Consider the following 17,731-nt stretch of genomic DNA (forward strand, 5'->3'; position numbering starts at 1 on the left):
TAATACGCGTGCACTTTTTCCACCTCTGAGTACCCTGCTGTTGTAGGCAGCATGACAACAAAACAATACTGCATAATTCAATTATTACAATGATGCAGTATTTTTTCTGCAGAATAGATCATTTTACTTTTGAATATTTCTTTTGCTGTCAAACGCTCAACTATCCAGTCATCTACCCAGGCAGCTGAAGACCCTCCTCCTCCTCCTCGGACGCGCCCTCCCCATCAGGAGGAGCGCACCGTGGTTCCTCTCTCTCACATACACACACACGCACACACACACACGCACACACACACACACGCACACACAGAGACAGACAGGAGTAGAGAGCTGCAACGAAGACAACAGGAGGAGCAGGGAGACACTTTCACCAGCGCCGAGGAGCGGGCCAACACCGGCAGCAGCATCTATCCTGTCCCGAACAAAACCAAATATCTTGGGGGAATCCCAGCGCAACCCTGAGAGTCCTGAGTCCGGAGGACAGACTGTCGGGCCAGCATGGCATCCCTGATGAACTCCGCATGCCTCCTCTTCCTGCCTGTTGCTCTTATTCTGAGTAAGTACTGAGAATGATACCAGTAAGTTATATTTTTGTGCAATACACAACTTCCCCTGCAGTTGGGATTCATTTGTAGTAGTAGTAGTTTGGGCTGCGTGTCAGCGCGCGTAACTGAGACGAGAACTCGCTCAGTCTTGTTCGACGTAGCCCAGATGAAGAGGACTTGGGTCTCGGTGCAGGAAGTTGAAGTGTCCCGCTGCTGCAGGACGGATACGAGAAACCGCAAACCCTGCGTGTGCTTGTGCGGTGGCTTGATACGGGACCCTCTGCGTAACGAGCTGCTGTCATCGTGATTTGCCTGCGCCTCTCCTGCTCTGTTGCACATCGCAAACAGATGCTGCTGACTCATAACTTGCGTGAAATTTTACATCCCGCCGCTCACGCATTCGATCCAGCCAATTCACACCATGAAAGCCTGTAATCTCTAACGTGAAACTCCTGCTATTCATTCCCCATGAAACTTAGTTGAAGTTCATTCATGTATTTTTGTAGATAAAAAAACTAACTAAGATGGGATCATCTGTAGTATCTCATCTACTTTAAAGTACAGTGTCCTCAAAATCATCATCATCATCATCATCATCATCATCATCATCATCATCATCATCATCCTCCTCAGTGACCATCATGAGTGATCATCATCCTCTGGCTGATGTCAGAGCAATGAAGGTGAGGGGGTGGATGAGGCTCCCATGGGAGTGTAACACGGTGGGGCTAAAAAAAAAAAAAAAAAAACAAAGTCCCACCGATGGAGATAAAAGATGAATGTACGGCATCTGCCCCCCTCCTCTGCTCAGCCGAGTCTCCTGAGACCCCCGTTCAGCCGGCATGTGAAGCTGAGCGGGAAAACCTCCTCTCTGCTTATCATCTGTCCGTCGTTTCACTGCAGCAGGGGAAGACTCTGTAATATTAATATTATAATTCTTTGTTCCTATCAAACTGTGTGTGTGTGTGTGTGAGCTTCTTTAAATAATAATTTGACGATCATATCTCGCACTTTCGTAGACACTAAAATATTGCCTTTTCAATATATGTATATAGTCTATATTTAGCTCCAAATGAACATTCTTCTGAGCGTTATTTATCGCTGCCTTTATCACTATGGCTCTTCACAAGACCTTTGTGCCATGCAGGAGCACCGGTGTAACAATTAGTCTTCTGGTCTCCACGGAAGCATTTCACCATCTCCGTGCAACATTCTGCTGACGCAAGAGGGAAACATTTTTGTCGGATATTTCAAAGAATTAAGAATATGTGGTGATTCCGAGAAGTTTAGAAATGTAGTCTGCTCAGTTTTAACAGATGCAGATAAGGGCTGGTCTGGACTGCAGTGTGTTTCAAACGAGTTGCTTTCGCTCTGGTTGCAGATGATCAGAGTCTCTAGAAATGAAGAAAAGGACATGAACAAAAAGTCACCATTTTTCCAGAGGACTAGCAGGAAAAGCTCCATCAGGTCGGAACAGTAAGATGAATAACGGTTGATTTCCATGTCGCCGCTTCACTTCCAGGGTACTTGTGTTGTTCATGGCGATACAGTGAGATGCACGATTATTCAACTTTTTTTCCCCCCTTTGATGACAAACAAATCAGCACTGGTTACGTTGTAAATACAAATGTTGTCCTGAAGCCCAGACATAAGTTAGCATCGACGTTTTACCGGTCCCCTCGTATCAAAGTCATTGGGGTTTTGGTCAAATGCCTGAATAAGATTGAAAGATATTTTAATGTTTTGTTCTGGCTGCTGCTGCTGCTGCTGCTGGAGGAGGCTACAGACCTGAAGAGGCTCAAGCTGCCCCCCTCAGCTCCACCTGCTCACGTCCCCGTCTGTCCACCAGTCTCTTCTCTTTATCTCTGTCCCTCTCTTTCCTCTTGTATATCTGTCTTCCTCCATTATCTGTCTTTGTCTCTGCCCCGCTGTCCTGCTCTCTTTCCCCCCAACCGGTCAAAGCAGAAGGCCGTCCCCATTGAGCCTGGATCTGCTCGACGTTCCTGCCTGTTAAAAGGAAGGTTTTCATCACCGCTGTAGCAGGATGTGTTTGCTGATGGAGAATTGTTGGGTGTAGATTCATTGAAGGAGTGAGGTACCAGACCTGCTCTACCTGTAAAGTGTCATGAGAGAACTTTTGTTGTGATTTGGCGCTACACAAATAAAATTGACTTGATTCGACCACAACATTCTTCAGTAAACACTCGCTCGTGAACTGCAGAGTGTTCACGTGTTGTGACACAGCGTTCGCTTACGAGGTGGCAAAACAAGTCTCCAGATGTCGTTGCGGATATTGATTATCAGCACGCCCAAAAAAACGAGAGTGACAAAGCTAGTTTTGGTAATGTTAGCATAATGCTAGCTTCGCCCGGGTGATTGTCGGGGATTTGTACCAATGTACAAAAAGCACAATAAAATAGGCCATTCTAGAAGTAGATTAATCAACATCAGGACTAAAGCAGTCCAAGATGATGATTAACGTCATAGTAACCTTAGACGTGGCAAATGCAGGTTTTGTTACTTTTGTAATTAGTTGGCCAGCTGTCGTTATGCAAAGCAATGCTAATGCTAGCACTTGATACTATGAAAGCATTACCAGTATTTTCATGCAACTCTGTAAGAAAGAAAAGGCATTTTTCCAAAATTATTTGGAAGTAATTCGGTTACCAGGAGGGAACAGTTGCTAAAACGCCAATCATTGTCATGTCTGCTGCGTCTCTGACGGAGGAGACGAACATTTCCTTTTCTGAACTGCTGCTGGTACCACTAGAATTCAGATGTCATGAAATGCTGAAATGAACTTCTCCTGAACCTACACAACATTTATGCAGTAGTTTAAAAGTTTTATCTCGGTAAATCTTTCTAAAATACAAGTAACATCTTGAATAAATGTGAATATTTTAGTGAGAGACAACCTTGGTGCAAGTCTTTGCTCTCATGTTCTGACTCACATTGGCTCTTCACTCAGTTTTTTTTTTCCTCATGCTGGGAAAATGCTGTGTAAGTCTATTTTTACAATAAGCACTGACAGTGCCCATCAATAATGGTCATGTTTATTTAGTATCTTCATCTGCAATTCCATACAGTATAAAGCAAATTCTCATGAACTGCAGTGTCAGCAGTATTTGATCTGAAATGTGGTTTTAATGGAGGCCTTGAGCCCAAAAGGAATCAAGACCTGGGAAATATCTGACTGCAGGTTATTGAGAGACAGTCTCAACTGTCAGAGGGTCAAATAAAGTCAAATATGTGGTCCTTCAACGTTGTAACATTTATATTTAAACAAGATTGATCATACGAACAAAGAAGGAGTCAGTCGTCAGTTGGCAACGTTTTACAATAAGTGTATATTAATAACCGTTACATCATCTCTCGCACTTGGCTCAGAGGAGACACAAAATATTACACATTTCAGCGGTGAATTGATTGATATGGTACAAAAAAACTCCCCCAAAAAATAGGTTAGTTAAGATCAAATGTAACCTCAAAGGCACCTGTTATACTGGAAATCCTGAGCGTCAGCCTTCAGTCCCCTCACTCATGTCTCAGCTCATCAGCCTGGTGGTATCAGAGGCGGAGACAGAAGGAGAGACCCCCTCAGCGTTCAGGTCTCCTCTCGGCATCACCAGAGCCTCAAAAATCACGTTAAAATCAGTCCAAAGGCGAGAGGGAGATTATATTCTGCTTTTTAATTGTTCTCCTTGGGAAACACTTCCTAACCTCCCCTCCCTCTCTCTCCCAGTTCCCCCTCAGTGGGTCGACTGCAGCGTTACTGAGATGCTTTTGTTTTTAAACTGCAGCACCGACACACGAAGTGGAAGATTCCTCATTAAAATAGTTATAAAGGTCCAGTTGAAAAGTGCTCTCACTCGCCCCCCTCCCTCCTGCACACACACTTCAAACACGCACTGTGTCCACCAGGCAGCACACTTCTTCCAAACCCCCCTCATTCTCTTCTTCTACCCTCCCTCACCACCTCCGCATCTCCCCTCTTCTCTGTCTCGTCTCTGCAGTCATTTTTTTTATCTGCACTCCATCCCTCCTCTTTTTTTATTCAAAACCTGCTCTATCTCTCATATCTACACCTCTGCTTCTTTCATCATCACCTCGCTTTTTCCCCTTCTCCATCCCGTCTTCATCTTTTTCATCAGGGATTCACAAATATTGATAAATCTGATAGTGAAAATCCTACTTCACTTGTTTCAAAGCAAAGCTAACTCATTTCCAGGAACCGGAGTTTTGATGGGATGAGATGCATCTCATGGGCAGCACTGTTTGATTGACATTGGTTCTCATTAGATTACAAGAGCGAAAACATGCTGGAAATCATTGCAAAGATAGATTGAAAATAGGAAAGTGGTTCAGACATTTGCTCTCCCACATGCACCTCCCTTGAAGACTGTTTTATGGGCAAATTTGCAAGATTGGCCACCGGAAAGAACGCTACCTCATTACGTCTTCTTTTACCTAAAGATTCCATCGCCCACCATCTCCATTACCAACAGCAACCTGACGGGCTCAGTCACTGAGATCAATACATTAACATGATTGAGAAAGTTGATATATGTGTGTAGTCCGACCCAAACTGGACTATAAACATTGAACGTTACTCTGAATGGCGCATCCACTTATTCCTGTTAAGGGTTGTGGGGGGGCGGGAGCCTATCCCAGCAGCCTTTGGGTGAGAGGCAGGGTTCACCCTGGACAGGTCACCAGTCCATCACAGGACCAACACATAGAGACAGACAACCACACTCACAGTCACACCTACGGTCAATTTAGAGTATCAATCAGCCTCGTCCTCTCTTGATGTCTTTGGACTGTGGGAGGAAGCTGGAGTACCAGAGAGAACCCACACAGGAACAGGGAGAAAGACACACACAGAAAGACCCAGTGCTGGAGCCGGGGCTCGAACCCAGAACCTTCTTGCTGGGAGGCAACAGCACTAACCACTGCACCACCGTTCAGCCTGAATATACTACCATAGCAAATAATACACTGAAGAATTTATTTACTCAGGCGTGCACTTATGCTTCAGTCGAAGTGACATCAGGCATTCTGAATGTTCTGCAGCTCTTCAGCTGGAAACAATGCATAATGCAAACAATGCACAGTTGAGGTGACCGGGAGAGGGGAAGTTCATGTCTTCTCAGCATAAGGACTTGTCTGTTTTCTTCCACCGTTTGACACGGGTCAAACTACTTGGTGTGTCGCGCAAAAAGTGAACCAGAAGAAAGTCTGACTGTGACCAGCTGTTGAGGGGCTTAATACCACCCACGGTTCCAGGGCAACTTCCATCAGTAAATGGATTTATGTAATTGAGCTATAAGTAGGGGGGCGGCATGACTCAGGGGTTAGTGGCTTTGGTTTGATCTGCTATTCCCCCAGAGACTGTGTTGAAGTGTCTTTCAGCCAGATACTGAACCCCTAATTGCTCCTGATGAGCAGGTTGGTTGTCTCCTTGCGTGGCAACCTGCGCTATCAGCGTGAGTGTGAAAGAGGCCTCATTATAAAGCACTTAGGAGAACAGTGCCATCTAAGTGCAGTCCATTTATCATAACTATAGATGGACAGTAGCTGTGCATGAAAAGCCACTGAGTGACGAGACTTAGAGGGACGATGACCTGCATGTTGTGGTGCATCTCAGTGTCCAGAAGCTGATTGTGGATATCTTCAGTTGCAGACGCTGCAGCCACTCCCCTTCATCTATCAGGGGGTTTAAAGTGAAGTGGATCCCCCCCCCCCTTTTTTTTTTTTGGTTCACAAGTGGTTCACAATGAGAACATCTCTTGGATATCAAATGTCCGCTTCCTTATGAAGAAGGCCCAAGAACGCTTGAACTTCCTGCTCATTTATCTCTCTCAGAAAACCCTCCAACATCTAGCGCTACGCCATTACGAGCATCTCAGTTCTCAGCCACGCTGGCGCACAGCTTTGGCAGAGATCCCACCCACCAATGCGCCCCCCCAATTACTCTGCCTGCACTCATGCTGCATTCCATTCCATCTGATTTCTGAAGTTACACTTCAAATTTTGACTTACTAACATTACAGACTGCAAATAATTTATAGCCTCCTTAGAACGACACTCTTCTGCAGGGACACATGATCTCAACTCAAATTTTGTACGTATACAGGAAGTATAAATTTAAGCTAAGCTAGCACGTCCACGGATGGAAATGTTAGGTTGAGACTAATTTACAGTTAGTTTCAGACATCCATGTCTTCCTCGGGATCCTTCTGATCTAGGACCATTATACGGTCAACATGTATACGAGTCCAGTACTTTAGTTTATCCCACCATCTGTCCTTTGTGTGTTACTAATTGGCAAACCACAGTATGCTAGCATGCTATGCTTAAATGCTAAGCATTACTGTGTTCATGCAGACATTTATGAACAAGAGAAGAAAGTCAGTGTGTGCGTGCTCTTAAAATTGTTCACAAGAACTTAAATTGTCTGACGGCGGGCTTGAATCTTACACCATTATCGCTCATACACACAAGAGACTCACATGTAGAGAACACACACACACAAACACACACGCACGGGCACACAGGCACACATTTCCTCCAATTTATTTTCTGGTTTCTACAGTTCCTCCTTGATCTGCGGGAGTGTGTGTGTGAGTGTGTGTGTGCGTGTGTGTTTGTGTATGTGTGCACCAGAGTTCCTCTAACAAATACTAAGTAATGAAGTACCAGCAGAGCATGACTCTCTTCTCTTTATCCCCAAACTGTGCTGAGCATGAATATTCATACACACGCATGTACTGCTTAAAAATGCTCTCTCTCTCTCTCTCTCTCTCTCTCTCTCTCACACACACACACATACACACACACACACACACACACACACAGTGCCCTCTAATATAATCACTCTTAACTGAATCAATCCCCTGGTTGTAATGTGTGTATGTGTGTGTATTAATGTCTATGTTGGCATGTAGCTGTTGAAACTGAAAATTTATTCCAGGTGTTTGATGTTCCAATTAATTTGCATATATGCTGGTGTTAATTCATTCACCCAAACCCCCCTCTGCCTCTCCCACACCCACACACACTGCCTGCCCGCCCTGCACTGTGTACTGAGAGCATACAGGAAGGTTACCAGCGAGGAAGGAGACACTGGTCCAAGGTCAGCGTCGCTCTTAAAGATAGAAAGTAAGAAGCGTTATATGGAGCAAGAGAGAGAGGCACAACCTGAGGAAGAGAATGGTGAGGATTAGATAGGTGGGAAGTAGACATCAGCAGCCGGTTTTATCAAGCCTGCAAGTAAATAGAGTCATGACCAGAATCTCCACAGTTCAACACGATTTGAATCTAACAAAAGAGATCGTGCAAAATCACTCCATATTTTAAAACATGGACTAAAACCCACTCGAGGGCAACAGAGGCAGGAAAGAAGGGCAGTGCACGATGAAAAACCGCAGTTTTCTGAAGGACAAATAAGTTGCAAATCTACCTCCGCGCAGTTTTAGCTGAGGACGTATTAGATGTGCAGTGGGAGCCAAGACAAAGAGGCATGAAGCAACTGATGATGTCGTTTGGAGTCGGAATGTGATCAGGCATCTCTGTAAATGGGTAGAAAATGTGATAAAGCCTATTAGAGAAATAAATGGGCAGATTATAAAGCATCTTTAGATTGATAACCTTCTCATCTTCTCCCCGTCAGGCACAGAATTAACCAGCAGCAGAGGCGTTTCCTGGGGTGTAAAGGGTGGCACTTTGTCAGGGGTGGAGGTGGTCCACCCAGACAACAGCAACCTCAGCTGTGATGAATTAGACGAGCTGCTTCCAGTTTATGGAACTATCGAACACAAAAAAATTATTGCCGCCAAATATTTTAGCTTGCGTGCAAGGTTTTCTTTTCTTTTTTCTTTTTCTTTTTTTTTGCAAGCTCACAGGATAAAGCATCACATCAGGCTTCATTCAGAGACTCAGAGGTGGTTTAGGGGCAAGAAGAAGCAACTGTTGAAACCAACAATGGCGGCTCCTGAAGAGGACGCATCAGTCACTGGAGAGTATTTCTTCTGTGAAAGAAGTTTTCATTGACGGTTGTATAGATGGTTCATCTAGTCAAGCATGTCTTTTGAATGGATCTGTCCTTTCCTGAACTGCTTCTATGGTCTTGTCAAACAAACATCTAATGTGTCAGATTAGCACTCATTCAACTAAATTGCACTTAAAGAAGCAGATAAATATTCACTTTTGGAGATCGCAAAAGGAATCTTTCGACGATCTTAATAGCCCCAGAGGTTGAAAAAATCATAGTCAGCATGTAAGTATACTGAGGCGTGATTATGAAACACAAACAAACCTTGGTTTCTAAGCCAAATTTCTTCAGGGATGAATCCTGTTCCTCTCTCAAGGCGAGGAACCATTCCATTTTGGCAACATATTTAATTTTATTAGATCTTCATGAAGGCGCCTGATCAGTTTATCACTCGCCGTGGAGGTCTGGGCTCTGTGCGCTGCTGCTGCTGAGTTACATCTCTGTGTTTGCCAGCTTTTCTACTGTATGTTAATCTTGTCTCTTCGACGGTTCTTTGTGTATTTACATGTGTAAAAATCAAAATGGCTTGCATTTTCACTATATTCTGCTGTTGGTGGTCTCCAGAGTGAGAACAGAATTAGGCAAGAAAGCTTTTAAACACCCCCCGGAATCATGTACAGCGGAACTTGAATCGATCTGATTACCTTGGAGGAATTTAAGTCCATTTAGAGAATTGAGAATTCACTACTCGACGTGATTGCTCATAAACATTGAAGTGCTTTGAAAACACGTGTCCCTCTTGTTCAGGACAGTTTTCAATCTAAACCTTTTATTAATTAAAACTTAAACTGTAAGATAACCCTCCCCAGAGCTATCGTAGAACGTGCAAATATTCCAAGAGCTATCCCAGGAAAATATGAACTCGCTTCTGAGGTAGCTGGTGGTGACAAGCCTCCGGTAAAGGTGATGGCGAAGGGGAGGAGATGGAGGGGGTGCCCAGTCTACTTGAAATAAAAACATCCTAACAGCTCTAATGGACTCTTTGTGTATCAGCAGGCCTTTTGTGTAGGACATTAATTACAATTAGGCCCATTAGATCCTGACCCATCCTGCTGGGACAGTTCAATAACTAACAGTTCCCGGTGCTGTACCACATGCGTAAACATGCACCGAAACTCTGTTTGGAGACGCAAATTATTTAAGCTGCAGGTATTCAACCAGTAGGTGAGAATCTTGCGCAATATTATTTTGGCGGTTTTGCAAAGCTATTACAGACCTGCCTGCATCACATGAATATTTTTGATAAACATATCAGTTGATGGCCGGCACGGTGGAGCAGTGGTCAGCACTCTCGCCTCACAGCAAGAAGGTTCTGGGTTTGAGCCCCGGCTCGGGCAGAGGATCTTTCTGTGTGGAGTCTGCATGTTCTCCCTGTTCCTGTGTGGGTTCTCTCTGGTACTCCAGCTTCCTCCCACAGTCCAAAGACATCAAGAGGGGACGAGGCTGATTGATACTCTAAATTGACCGTAGGTGTGACTGTGAGTGTGAATGGTTGTCTGTCTCTATGTGTTGGTCCTGTGATGGACTGGTGACCTGTCCAGGGTGAACCCCTCCTCTAGCCTGTTGCTGCTGGGATAGGCTCCAGCCCCCCCACGACCCTAAACAGGAATAAGCGGAAGACAATGGATGGATTTCAATAGATACAAAATAACAAGAGGTGAAAGAGGCAACATACACGAAGAGTGATTTCGCAAAGCTGACACACAACATGATAGTAATTCACCTGAGATGATGCTGCTGGTATTTCTTGCCTTATCGTTCCTTTTTTTTTAGGCTAAACGAGGCATATCACACCTTGCTTCTGACTCCATAAGCACAAAACTGTAAATGAGAACAAAAATATACCTTTTCATCTCATTCTGAAAAAAAAACCAAGGCCCCCAATTGTTAAACCACTCTTAAGTGTTGTTTTGTATCCAGCCTTTGCGGCGTACCTCTGAATAGCTCTTCAGTCAGTTTAAAGTCATTTTTGAGTGTTCTTTGCGAGTTGACATTCTGCTGCAGTCGAGAGAGGAAGTTGTTTGAATAAAGTGCACAACCTGCAAGGATGTGAAGTGACGTTGCATTAAAAAAAGATGTGCATGTCTCCGCGGATGTGCACATATGCACGTCTGCACCTGCCCCCGTCTACCTGTGCGTGTGTGTGTTTGCATGCATGAACGCCTAACGTCTGTGGGAGAGAGACGAACGTGACATGGAGAGAGTCAAGGTTTGCAGAGATAGAACAGAGGGTGTTGAGACTTCCAGACCTAAAATGGAACCCTATCGACCACCAAGTTGGAGCCAGACAGGTGAAGCATGAGAAAATCAAGCCAACAGAAAAATCAAACCAAAGTCATCAAAGATGTGAAGGTGGGCAGTATTAGTCCGTCCACCTGAGCTGCTGACAGCTAAGTCGACATACACACGAAGGAGGTCACTAGTTAAACTTCAGGAACCCTAAAGAGTCTCATGGAGAAATCTGGTGAATTCAATTACTTTGCTGCTCCGCTGTGTCTGTTGATGTGGATTTCCCTTCATGTGCTTCATTCACAAAATATGATACAATACTATAAAGCACTGCATTATCCTCAGGTTCACATTTCATTTCCAAATCCGGATTCTGGCCTGCTCCAAATGACTTTGCCATTCATCCACTTTGCTCTCGCTTGTTTGTAACCTAACCGTCAGTGTATACTTGCTGTCGTAAAATGTTGATGCTCCCAGTGTGATGTGATGGCAGGTGTTTGATGTCACATTCAACAGCACTGTATATCCCGACTCTACCTGGAACTTCCTTCAGTGTCGTTGTTTAAATGGTCAAAGTTGCTCCCACACTAGAATTAGCAGCACAAACCACTGAACGGCTGGAAACCTGCAGATCTTTTTTATTTCACGTTTTTGCTCGATGCATCACGGCCAGCGTGCATCCTGACTAAGTCATATGATTAGCCCATCACGGAAATGATCGCATAGAAGCTTAGGTGTCTTTTATCAATACTTTTACACATTTCTGTAAAAGCGTATCTATCGTTTGTCACGCTGCGATGTCGGGCGCGAGCCTTCCTCTACCCAGCAGCAGCGCCCGCAGGCTGGTGCACAGCGGTGAGTTCTGTTTGCAACCCCTCACCTGAACTTTGCTCGTGTGGGAGTCCAGACTTCTCAGGAGGACGTCTGTTTGAGTGTTTAATATCAATGGTCAGGACCGTGGTCAAAATCAGAAAGTCTAGATTGAAAGCAGGTAGGAGTGAGAGTGTTGACCTCCACCAACACCAGTGTAAAATAAAGTAGGTTGTTTTGTTGTTGTTGTTGTTGTTGTTGTTGTTGTTGAATTCATTAAATTTAATGGGTTTGTCAAGGTTGTGGTCTGGAAATATACAAATCCAGATACATGAAGGATGCAGGATGTTTGGAACTTCCAATAAACAAAAAGAAACAGAACACTTGATGATGTGAGTGCATGTGGGGTGACAAAAGGATGCTGGTGCTGATGCAACAAGAAGCAGGTGTAAGAAAACCAGGGCAGGGAAGGAGCTGATTTGTTGTGAGACACAAAGAACAGAACTGTGACTGATGAGGACTAATGAACCTACAGGACACAGGTGACTCACTTCATAAAGGCAAGAAACACATAAAGACAGGAAATGAGAAGCAAACTAAGACACAGGGGGGAAGGACTTTCAAAATAAAACAGGAACCTCAAGAAACACAAAGATAATAACTACAAAAATTAAAGAGTTCTTGATGATGCAAACTTAAACAGTCCAAAACTAAATCAAGCTAATTTCGACATGGTGAGGGGAGCGTGACAGGTTTCCTCTTTGTCCCAGGCCACCTCCCTTCAACCAAGCTCAGCAAAAATTCTTGTAGCAGGTAGCAGGTAGTTTTTGCATAATCTTGCTGACAGCTGGAGGACAACCAAAACAAATGTGGACAGCTGTCATGAAAGGTCTCCTTTACCGCCTCCATAACACTCATCTGAAATCCCTGAAACTTCTCGTGGGCACGCAGACATTAAACCAAACTGTGTCGGTCGGGGATACCTCACTGAGGGAGATGGAGCACATTTACTCATGTGTCCAACTCTTCATTTTGGATGTGCTTTCTTTTCTCCTCCTTTCAATGTCCTTTAACAATTGTTATTGTTATCGAGAATCTCTCTTCTCCCTCGTTGGCTGTAGCCACAGTCCCCCTCGGAGCCCTTTGCATCATGTTTTGTGTAGCAGTTAAAACTTCAGCTCGACTTTGTGCTCTTTAGACTTGGCATGGGAAGTAACGCCTCCATCTTTGAACGTTGTCTTTTTCCACTTTTCAAAGTGAAGACTGATTTAGTGTTTGGAAGACCAAAGTCCCCGCAGCCATAACAAAAAGCAGTATCCTTGCTTTGAGACTATCCAATCCACTTGTGACGGAAAAGAATAACACAAGTCCTTCAAGTTTCTTTGTCCTTGGATACACTGGCCTGCTGCTCCAGGCTTTAGAACTGCAGAAGAACAGGGAGAAGTCATTAGGCTGCTCAATAGAACAACTGCGGTTGTACTATGTGAGTGCATTACCCTGTGTGTGCATACCTGGTCGCGGGCTCTGCTTACTGAGGGTCCACCTGTGTTGTTGTGTTGCTGATGCACACAAAGTCTTTCATCTGTCAGCTAAGATGATTTATGTCGTTAATTGTTCCTGGTTACATCTTCGTAGGTGAAAACCAGACAGTAGCAGTGCAGCAATGGTCGCAGTAACACATAGTTGATGTAGGGTACACCTGTGATGAGCATTATTCCCGACATCAAGGTGGTGACGACTCGTGTGTGTCAGTCAGGATATCGCAAATGCTAATGGAGGAATTTTGATGAAACATGGAGGAGGCACTTGTGATGAACATGATTAGCTTTAGGAGGTGATCCGATTCAAGTTGTAGATCCTTGATCCTGTCGACTGCTTTGGGCCTTCAGCAGGATGTAACTGTTAGCTGTAATTATTTTTGAACAGGTCAACATCTTCAAAAAGATTGTAATGAACATTGTTTAGGTCGTGTATTTAAAGCTCCTTGAGATGGTGCAGGATCCTTTTTCTGGATTGTGATCTTTTTTTCCGCAGTTGGGTAGAACATCTATGAATAGATTTTTTTATAATATGTTCATAATCTTCATCTGGGTAGCCTCTCTAAGCGCTTTCTTGTTATTTGTGCGGGTCTCTATAAATCCACATCCTTGAGCGAACACTGTGGCTCCTCTCCTCTCCTGCCTCTTCCGTCTCACGCCTCTCATTACTTCTTACCATACTGTCCAGTCTAGGAAGTATTCCTCATTGCTTGGTTGTACAAAATCCACATAAAGAGCCTCATGGGGAGTACGGACATTTGCATTACCTTTTGCATTTTATTGTCATCTCTCACACGATGAATATGAGACTCATCCAAGCCTGGTTTTATAAATGCAGCCATCTCTTGTCAGTAATGGGATATGTGACAAAAACTGAACAAAATCTTATTTCCTGTCAGCACTACAGCAAGTTGGCAGCCTTGGTTACTGTTTTACAATCGCCCTGGAGCTGCTCCATGCCTGAATATGACTTTTCCCAGGAAACTGACATGGTGTTTATCTCTTATGACTGAAATATTGCTAGTAAAATTTACAGGCTCACATCTTGTTCAGGTTGTTCATCCCAGCTAGAGGATGCTAACCAAACAACAGCCATTTAGAACACAGTCAGTTCATGCTTATGAAAAGCTCTGAGACCTTTCTGCTGAAGCTGCTGGGCGGTAGGATGTAGAAGAAGATGCTTTGAGTCTATTCCGTTGAATATGGTTGTTTGAAGAGAGTCACATGTATGTGGAGGAAACACATGGCTGTAAACACACACACACACACGCATGCAAATATGTGGATAAAGCGGCACAGAGACAGGCTCAGGTCTAATCACTCACTGCTCTGAAATGTAAATGTAGATGAAAATTAAAACATGTACATCATCAACACAATCACACAACCTCACCACAGTCACAGAATTTGTGTATTAATTTGTACCCACACAGACTCTCGTGGACATAGCAACTCATGACATATAGAACCACGGGGACAGGAAGCAGGGGACTAGATTTCCAAACTGGGTACATAACATGTGGGTATGTGTGTGTGTGTGTGTGTGTGTGTGTGTGTGTGTGTGTGTGTGTGGGTGTTCACCAAAGGGGATAGAGGTGAAGGCTCAGAGCCGAGGAACCGCAACAGATTGGAAACTTGCCTCAGTGACAAGAGGATTGAATGTTGAATCTCAAATCTACAACAGTTTCATTGTCAGTTGTCTAAAGCTCAAACAATTTAGGAGATTTTTCTTCTAATTGTGATAAATCCTACTGCAACATACCGGACGTGCTCACAGGTCTTTGACCTCAAGTCTCTTTCTTATGATGGTAATGAGTGCTTGTCTGCTGTTGGTGTCTTTAGGACACAGCATAGCTCTGGTATATAGGAAGAACTCCTAGCATGTTTTTCTATCGGCATCCTTGCTGATGCAATAGAAATCACTCAAGAAAAAAATGTGTTCAAGCCAATAACATACAGCATTTTCCCTTGTAGCAAGCACAGCTTCGGTGCATGATCCTTGCATTTTTGCACATTGCTACACACTTAAAGGTAATCTACTGATGTCATGTTAAGAGTGTGAAGCACAGTAAATGTGAAGCACAATACAACCCAAACTACAGTAAAAACACACAAAAAAACAAAACTTCACATTAATGATTTCTACCACCTCATCCATCACCTGGTTGAGCTCCGGTCGAAGGCTCTTCCTAGCCATAATTTCACCTTAAATGACATAATGAGTGACCTTGAATGGTTTTCACAGCCTGGCTCAAAACAACCAGAGGTTGGCAACTCGTGCACTACAACACACAGATTGTCAACACTCAGGTCTGTGGACTGGATGGATGATGACGTGTGGGCACAAGACGTAAATGAGACTGTGTTTGTTAGACCAACCGTTTTACTGCACAGTAAGACTGTTCAGGTCTGACATCTCAAGTCTTTTGAAGTCAAGTCTCCAAATGAGTCTCAAGTCACCGTGTGTGTGTGTGACTGAAGTGTAATTCAAGTCCACGTAGCAAATGCAAGTCCCAATCTTTGTTTTACACACACACACACACACACACACACACACACACACACACACACACACACACACACACACACACACACACACACACACACACTGTTTAATCATTCACATCAATAGCTGGAGTCATGAGAAACCGGATTGAAAGGATGCTCAGTGTGTCAGCCAGTGGGGTCACGCTGTTGCCATGTTAACCAAAGATCTCAGTTGTGTTTTTTGCTTTTTTACACAGCTGTTTTCTTCACACACCTTTATGTTCACCGCCTTGCTTCTTCCCTGACTGGATTTTGCTTGAAAAGTTGAACTATAGCTAAAACTTAATAAAATAAGATAAAGGTCCAACAGTAAAGCTTTTAATCATCTACATTTTAATGCAGGAATGTGATGCTGCTGTGTTTCTAATGTGTTGCACCACTTTAGCGGAAATCATGCCAGGTGAAAATGATAATTAGAGTTTAAACAGCATCGTAAAAACTGGAATGTAACTGCAGCAAAGGTCAAATCATGACCAGACCCGCTTTTGTACATCTGGTGAATCTGTGCTCAATATTTGACAATCTGACTTCAGGCGTCTTTGAATGTCAAGAATCTTCCAGAACCTTGAGATCTTCAACACAGGTTTGATATCTCAACTCATCTGAAATGGTTCGTTCCACTGAAGAGGAAGACGAAATGAAAATGAAGATACGTGATTGTGACTGCGTTTGTTTCGGCAACTAAAAAACAATGTTATTCAGCTTACAGCTCAACATAGCAAATGTATGAGTAGAATTATTCATATAACTATCAACCAATCAGTCAGATTACTGTAGCACCGACAGATTTAGGTTTAATACAACAATAAATCAATCAATCAATAAATCCATCCATCCATGAAGAGGGGACCTGAGCAGATACGTTAATTAATTTGAATATTTTGGAGATTGTAATTTTTGGTGCTGTTGAACTGTTCTGGCTCATACTGGGATCTGCTCCTATTATTTTGTTACCTTGATTTATATAAAAGCAATTGAAGAAATATTAAGTAGACCTGTCAGTGAAAGCCAGTAAGAGTACCGCAAATTACAACCTTCACATTTCAATTAAATAAACTCCGCCATTAAATAGATTCAATAATAAAAACGCAACATTATAATACTCATGAAAGAGGGATTTATTGCAGTGCTATTGTATTCTACTCAGTTGGAAATCTATTAGTGGTGTTAAGGATTTGGGTGGTCGATGAATGCTGCAGTATCATGAGTTATAATTGCACAGCCAATATATCAAAAATTACAATGATTTTAAAAGGAAATGTGGCATGAGCAGAGAATAAGAGTATTTGACAGGATTTATTGAGCGACATCGAATTTAATTGGTTCTTGCATTGCTCTGATTTTGTGCAATCTTCCTGATATACAGATCCGTATAAACAGATAAATAAACAAACAAAGGCACAGCAAACCTAACCTCCCTGGTGGAGGTAAGAGCCTAACAAACTCAAACACTGTAGCCGTTATAACTGAGATAGGGGTGCAATTATATCGGTTTTCTCTGAGGGGGATCCTAATGCGTCAGACTGTGTAATCCTCAGGTGGAACATGTTCTAAAAGGTTTTGTAATGACACGAATGATATCAGTGTAATGCCATCTTTCTAAACCTTATCATTCATAATTGAAAGCTGTGTTTGTGAACTCCTCTGTATATGAGTCCCAAGAGATGTTCTCTGTTTACACTCACTGCAAGTCAAAGTGTGTGTGTGTGTGTGTGTGCATCTCTGTGTCTCCACTGAAGGCTACACACAAACAGATATAAAATGTGTTTGCTTGCCGGTGTGTGTGTGTGTGTGTGTGTGTGTGTGTGTGTGTGTGTGTGTGTGTGTGTGTGTGTGTGTTCTCCCTTGTGTGTTGTGTGTCTGGGGATCGGGGTGCTAACAGTGATAAGTTACAGCAGCGGCTTCAGGTGCTGAAGTCAATAAAAGCTCATTAACTCAACAAGAGGGTCGGAGGCTCCGTCCACCACAATCTACCTCCCACTTTGTCTTCCTCATTGGGGAGTGAGGTG

At 43.5% G+C, this 17,731-nt stretch overlaps 1 protein-coding gene across 1 annotated transcript in view; it reads left to right on the plus strand.

The window, feature by feature from the left end:
* Positions 1-266: 266 nt before the first annotated feature.
* Positions 267-17,731, plus strand: part of nrn1la (neuritin 1-like a) — a 70,142-nt gene continuing 52,677 nt past the window's right edge. Inside the window, exon 1 of the mRNA XM_086208446.1 lies at positions 267-556. Coding sequence (XP_086064572.1) covers positions 499-556 — 58 coding nt within the window. The 5' untranslated portion in view covers positions 267-498. The remainder of the gene's footprint in view (positions 557-17,731) is intronic.

Source organism: Aulostomus chinensis, chromosome 7, assembly GCF_037954235.1.
Source record: "Aulostomus chinensis isolate RoL2024-O1b breed Wild chromosome 7, RoL_Achi_v1.0, whole genome shotgun sequence".
In the NCBI taxonomy this organism is placed as follows: domain Eukaryota; kingdom Metazoa; phylum Chordata; class Actinopteri; order Syngnathiformes; family Aulostomidae; genus Aulostomus; species Aulostomus chinensis.